The following is a 6,441-nucleotide window of genomic DNA, read 5'->3' as shown; positions in this document are numbered from 1 at the left end:
ATCCGGAACATGAATACGCTGACCAAATCACCATACTATCACATAATCCTTCGCTGAAAAATACATAAGATCTCAACCCATCATAATTACGTACGAACTAAAGTCAGCGTGCGCTACTATATGCTTAAGTTAAGTTAAGTACTTCTTGATTTCATCATACAGCACCAATACTAGAGCTTCTCCAGTGCCAAGAAAGAAAATTGAGAATGCACCCTTGAAGAACGCTCGGCCGCCTTCGTTCTGGTAGATCTTTCTCCAGCAGTCGATGGTGCCCTTGTATAGGACATCGGATTGCCCGTTCTGCATCATCATGCGCCTACCGACAGTGATAAACGAGTAGGAGATGATTCCGGCGACTGTGCTGACCGTTTGAGCGATGGCCCAGGAGAGGAAGAAGTTGGGCTTGATGTTGCTGAGGAGCATGCCCTTGACGGTGTCGAAGAAACCGAAGTAAGCAGCTCGGTAGATGATAATACCCTAGGTGTACACAACATGGTGAGGTATGGTACAATTTGAGTACACACAATCAAGTCAGCCACACACACACACACACACACACACACACACACACACACACACACACCAAAGGCTGATTGTATGCTTGTAGGTAGTGATGATGTGGTTTGTGTAGTAGGACAAATGTGTGACTGACGACCAACAATTGATCAACCACCAGTTGTCCTATTATAGTGTGTGTGTGTGTGTGTGTGTGTGTGTGTGTGTGTGTGTGTGTGTGTGTGTGTGTGTGTGTGTGTGTGTGTGTGTGTGTGTCACGCACAGCAACATCACACCATGAGCTATGACATCAAACATTCTCATATCCGGCTTTCCTCCCTTTCCTTACCTGAACGGAAGCGAAAAATCCTTGGTACAAACCGCGAACACCGTTACTGCGGACAATCTTCACCAGACAGTCTCCTAACCCACTGAACTGCCGATCAGAGGCTCCTTTCCCAATGTCGGCAGCAAGACGTGTACGCGCGAAGTACAACGGATACACGAAACAGAGCGATGTAGCACCGGCCAAGCCACCGGATGACAAATTCCCAGCAAAGTAGCGCCAGAACTGCTTCTTCTTGTCGACACCGTCGAGAAACCAGAACTTGTACGTGTCCTTGAATGCAAAATTGAGAGCCTGCGTCGGGAAGTAATGCAGGACTTTGGCGAAATTGCCACGCCAAAGTGAGAAGAAGCCCTGCTCGCGAGGAATGCGCACGAAACAGTCGATAATGCCCTTATAACGCTGCGCTTCCGTGATTTGAGTTGAAGCATGTTGTACCTAAAAAGGGGCCCCGACAAAAATTATCATTATTTCTCAAAATAGGGTTGTTAGAGCATTTAGAAAGGTATATGAACTTACTTGAAGAATGAGAATGACCCGTTCAATGGGAGCGACGGCTGTTTTCGAAATGGCGGCTGCGACGCCACCTACTAGTAGATCCTTGCTGAAAGAGACAGAATCGAAGCCCTTTTTGCGTTGTACTTCGCCCATTTTACGACTAGAGTGAGAGGAAAATGAAGCAGACAGTAACCCGACAACCACGAGGACACCACGTGTTGACGTCACAGAAGTCGCGCAATCGTAATTTGGAGTTTGAGGTACGTCACAGCAACGCCCTTAGATTGTCAATCATGAATGAAGAATATCAAATTCGACGATTTTGGTTACGTGTGGAATAATTTGCTGCTAATCTGTGACGCCAAATAATTGAAATTTGAAGCGCTTTGCTCTAGTAGCCTAGGCGATGCTTGCGCATGCGCCTTGTAAATAACTTTGTATGCGCCACCACACATGATACATAAATTATTTCACGTTGTAGTAGACTAGAGTATGTTGTAATTTAGACTTGAATTCACATATTTTGTCAGCTAACTAATTCACAACCAAGCACGTCTAGCTGTGGCAAATGGAGCTATCGCGCGCTGTAAGGTCTACACCAGGCTACATCACACAGCGTCTAGACGGACTGTCCTAGATAGCACCAGACTGTTTTGCCTTCTCAGAGCAACTTGAACTACTGATAAAAGGTTTGGCTGGAATATTTTTGTACATGTTTCAGATCGGTCATATATTAATTAATTAAGCTACGAGCGTAAAAGAAGGACACCACAATCAGTGGTGGACTGCTTCGCGAGAAGCTCACTCTAAACGGGCTGTATTGACTTTCGGTCTGTCTGTCGGTATGTCGTTATGTTTGTAACTATGTTTGTTTGTAAGCGTGTGTCACGGGAAGAGTTTGTCAGCCAATCAGCAATCGTTTTGGGACGCTAAAGGTAGGTGACGTAATACTAGCTTGTCAGCGTGAATCACTCTCGGGAATTTGTAGAGCCAATCAGCCGTCCTTTGGCACATCAACAATGGGTGACGTAACAATCCCGCGCATTATGACAGAAAAGCCGAGATGTCGTAAACCTCCATTTTACGGTCAAACTGTCGTCAAACCGAGACGCGCAGAGTAAAAATCAGGTAATAGTTGTTCGCGTTTGTTACTTTTTACAAAAAGAATCGCAAAACAAACGAATTTATCGTTCTACAGGAAGCCAAGCGAAGGTGCCATGGGACCATGCATCTAGCTGGGCACCGCTGCATACACACCACCAACATGTCATCCGCGATCTTCAAGAGAGCAATGTATTCTAAGTAGGACTGATGATAAACGATCGACGTCGTCTTGCAAAAAAGATTCGTGGGAAACGTTGTGTACGCTGCTTTCTTCTGGATCCGGTCGCTAGATGTACATGCATGTCGCTTCACAGTATTTTCTAGGCAGCTAAGAGACGTACATCGATCTCTAGCTACAACGAAATAGCGGAACGAAAGATGGCGACGATTCAATAGAAGTATGAAAATGATGTCCATCTCAATAGTTAATTAATTTATTACCGTCAAGTGACGCAAGATCGCTATACATGCAGAATTGAGACATAATGTGGATAACAAGCCCGCTCTGTGCAAGAGTTGCGCAGGTGTCATGCATGAGCTGAATTCGAAGTAGTGTGGGACATTGATGGTATTTAGTTAATTATCTTTAATTACATTGATGAGCCTATGTGTTTCAAAGAATTACCGTATATCTTCTATCAACAATTAAGGTAATGATTAATCAATAATAATGACAATAAATAAACAAAATTTAATAAAATTTACATTAATATTTACAATAAATACACACACACACGGACGGACGGACGGACACACACACACACACACACACACACACACACACACACACACACACACACACACACACACACACATACACACACACACACACACACACACACACACACACACACACACACACACACACACAACCAGCGTTGTGCGATAATGAAAATAATTGGTATTGCCGATTATTGCCGATTACTTGAAGTCAGTATCACGATTTATCGATTAATCGGTAAGTCTGACCTCGTATTTCATTAATGCTCATTTACACACACCTTCACAATTTTACACAACAGCACAGCTCCATTCGAGATCATAGTAACACAGTGAAAACTCTATCAGGCAATAGTTACATAACTACTGCAAGTTTTCTGCAAGGAAACACAACATCGATGCATTATGGGGATCCAGGTTCGCTCGTTTTGAGCTGATAATGTTCCCAGCTGTTGAAAAGAGCCTTTCTGCAGGAGTACTTGTGGCTGGTATACAGAGTAGTCTTTGGGCAATTTTGGAAATGGCAGGAAACCGAGAACTGTTTTGCTCCCACCACTTCAAAGCATTCTCATCAATGTTCAAGCATGGCTCATCAAGATACTTCTGCAAGACGTTTTCTGCTTTGTCCCTGGAGGTCACTTGTTTCGCTTGACTCAGATTGGTAAACATGTCACCAAGAAGCTGGCCTAATTCACTCTTGTGCTTTTTTGGCAGTGGAAGCTGGTCTTCATTCTTTTCTTCAGAAGCTGCTGGTTCTGTGTCTGAATTTAGAGACTCATAGTGGTCGATTGCCTCCTCCAAAACAAATGTGTGAAGCTTTTTCCGATTGTCCTCACTCATGAAAGGCAGGCTCTTGAATCTTGGGTCAAGAAAGCATGCACAGTCAAGCAGGTTTGAAATTGAAAGTGATTGGTATCGAGAACCAAGGTTGCTGACCATATCCCTCTTCATGTTCTTGATTACGGAGGAGTCAGTTTCCTGTAGTTGCAGCACATTCTCAGTGAGGTGATGAAGGAGTGGTCTAATTATTGATATAGTGACATACTGTTCTCCTTGAACTTGAATGGTCACATCTCTAAATGGCTTCAGGACATTTACCAACTGCTCCAGCAGGGTGAAGTCTTCTTCCTTGGGCAACAGGTCTAATCGTTTTAGCTCTACCAGTGTTGCACACACAGGACCTTGTTGTTCTATGATCCTTTGAACCATATCATAGGTGGAATTCCATCGTGTCTCCACATCCTTCACCAGCTTATGCACTGGAGACTCCAACGCTGCTTGTTTCTTGGTTAGGAGGTTCGCAGCAACTGTGGATTTCCGAAAGAATTTGACCAGCCTGGAACATCTGGCAAGGGCCACCTGTATCTGTTGCTGTTTCAGCCCTGCTTTCACACATAGATTGATAGTGTGACCAAAACAACCTAAGCACTTCCATTTCAAAATATCTGCTACTGCTTTTTGTATGTTGGCTGCGTTGTCTACTGTGGCACCAGAAAGTTTTGTAGAATCAAGTTCCCATTGCTTCAGAATATCCTCCAGACTAGCAGCCAGGTTCTCAGCTGTGTGCTTGTCAGGTAGCTCCACATTCTCCAGGACGAGGTGCTGAAGCTGCCAGTCATTACTAATGGTGTGAAAGGTGACACCGATAAAAGAGTTGTTGGCACAACTGGTCCAACAATCTGTTGTTATGGCGTACCATTCTGCCAAAGATACCACGGTTGCAACTGATTCCTTGACTTTCACATAGAGAGCGGGAAGCACTCTTTGGGTGAATGTTTTTCGGCTCGGAATTTCATAGCGAGGTTCAAGAACCTTGAACATACTTCGAAATCCGAGGCACTCTACGGCACTAACCGGCTGCATGTCTTTAGCAATGAAGTAGGCAACGGCGTCAGTGATCACAGAGGCTCTCTTACTGGATGTTGGTAGCTTTGCTGCGAGTTGGAATGGACTGACGAATGCAGCTTTCTCTCCTACAGTAGATGACATCGAGACGGCCTGATCCTCTTGCGCACGTTTCTCCTTCTGCTTCGCGGGATTTGAGTCTCTTGAGAGACTTGTTTTCATAAACACTAGCGGGTGACGAGATTTCATGTGAGCGGCCAGGTTGGTGGTGTTACCACAGTACTTCAGAACGGCGCCGCATTTGTTGATGGTGCATACAACCTATAGACAGAGCGAAGCCAAAACTGCAATGGCGAAGAGTACCGCCAGACATGCTGCAAGATCTATTACGTGTTTCGGATCCTCAATCTTCCCGTTTTCACCACGGAAGCCAAAGTACCGCCAAACTTCGGAAGAGCACTGCCTAGGAGGCAGGAGACCCGCTTCTTTCAAGTAATTTCTGTCTGGTACTTCCCTTACACTCATTTGAAGTCAAGACTAACAGACACTGCACTGAGCAAACGACCTACACGTGACGACTGAATGCGCATGCCCGATTAATCGATAGGGAGTTCCCCGGCCATCGATGCCTTATCGATGCGTCACAAGCAATCGATAAATCGAATAATCGATTTAATCGCACAACGCTGACACAAACACACACACACACACACACACACACACACACACACACACACACAAACACACACACACATGCACACACACACACACACACACACACACACACACACACACACACAACGTCACTTCTGTCACTTGTGCTGAATTCAAAGTGTAGTGTGGGAAATTGATAATTAGCTACGAGCGTAAAGAAGGACACCACAATGAGTGGTGGACTGCTTCGCGAGAAGCTCACTCTAAACGGGTTGAATTGACTTCCGGTCTGTCTGTCGGTATGTCGCTATCTATGTTTCTATCTACATCTCTGGAAAAAATTATAAGACCAGATGCATTTTGACTACGTAAGTGGTTTGACAAATCAGATTGAGCAATAATGATTATCTATAATATTTAACCATTACATTTTTGATAATGAAATGCAGACAAAACAATAAAAATAGCGTTTTAGCAAAAGAAGTTACAGAGACATTACCTGGTCTGAAATTGTTTTACTAAGTATAACTACATGCTATGCAAAACCCACAATTTAAGTTTCATTTCTGTACTATATATGGAGTAACGTTAAATGCTATTTTTAACTAATACTACCATGCCGAAGAAGAAGCAATTGAGTTGTAAAACGAAGACAGCTATCCTGGTACTGCTGAAGGAAGGCTACAGCGAGCGACAAGTTGCTTCCAGACTCAAGATTTCCAAAACTGCTGTTCACCAGACAAAGGAGAAAAAGAAAACAACTGGAGCAACTGAAGTGC

General features: G+C 44.2%; 2 protein-coding genes across 2 annotated transcripts in view; both read right to left on the bottom strand.

Moving 5' to 3' along the window:
• LOC134188468 (ADP/ATP translocase 3-like) overlaps window positions 1-1,540 on the bottom strand; it is a 1,581-nt gene extending 41 nt beyond the window's left edge. Inside the window, exons 1-3 of the mRNA XM_062656633.1 lie at window positions 1,361-1,540; window positions 845-1,279; window positions 1-477 (exon numbers count right to left, since the gene is read on the bottom strand). The exon at window positions 1-477 is cut by the window's left edge and continues 41 nt beyond it. Of these exons, the coding sequence (XP_062512617.1) occupies window positions 130-477; window positions 845-1,279; window positions 1,361-1,492 (915 nt within the window). The 5' untranslated portion in view covers window positions 1,493-1,540 and the 3' untranslated portion in view covers window positions 1-129. The remainder of the gene's footprint in view (window positions 478-844; window positions 1,280-1,360) is intronic.
• A 1,986-nt stretch (window positions 1,541-3,526) lies between these two features.
• LOC134188886 (E3 SUMO-protein ligase ZBED1-like) lies at window positions 3,527-5,679 on the bottom strand. The gene is made up of 2 exons (XM_062657090.1): window positions 5,399-5,679; window positions 3,527-5,329 (listed from the first exon to the last, which is right to left on the bottom strand). The coding sequence occupies exons 1-2, from the start codon at window positions 5,531-5,533 to the stop codon at window positions 3,527-3,529; spliced, it is 1,938 nt and encodes a 645-aa protein (XP_062513074.1). The 5' UTR covers window positions 5,534-5,679.
• Window positions 5,680-6,441: the final 762 nt, after the last annotated feature.

This window comes from Corticium candelabrum, chromosome 13 (assembly GCF_963422355.1).
Source record: "Corticium candelabrum chromosome 13, ooCorCand1.1, whole genome shotgun sequence".
Taxonomy (NCBI): Eukaryota; Metazoa; Porifera; class Homoscleromorpha; order Homosclerophorida; family Plakinidae; genus Corticium; species Corticium candelabrum.
The sequence above is the reverse complement of the archived record's forward strand: the minus strand, read 5'-3'. Positions and strand labels throughout refer to the sequence as shown.

Excerpts from the sequence above, each read along its gene's own strand:
- LOC134188886 (XM_062657090.1), bottom strand. The coding sequence starts at position 5,533 with ATGAGTGTAAGGGAAGTACCAGACAGAAATTACTTGAAAGAAGCGGGT. Across the intron at positions 5,330-5,398 it reads AGATTGAGGATCCGAAACAC|GTTGTATGCACCATCAACAA; the intron begins GTAATAGATCTT and ends CTCTGTCTATAG.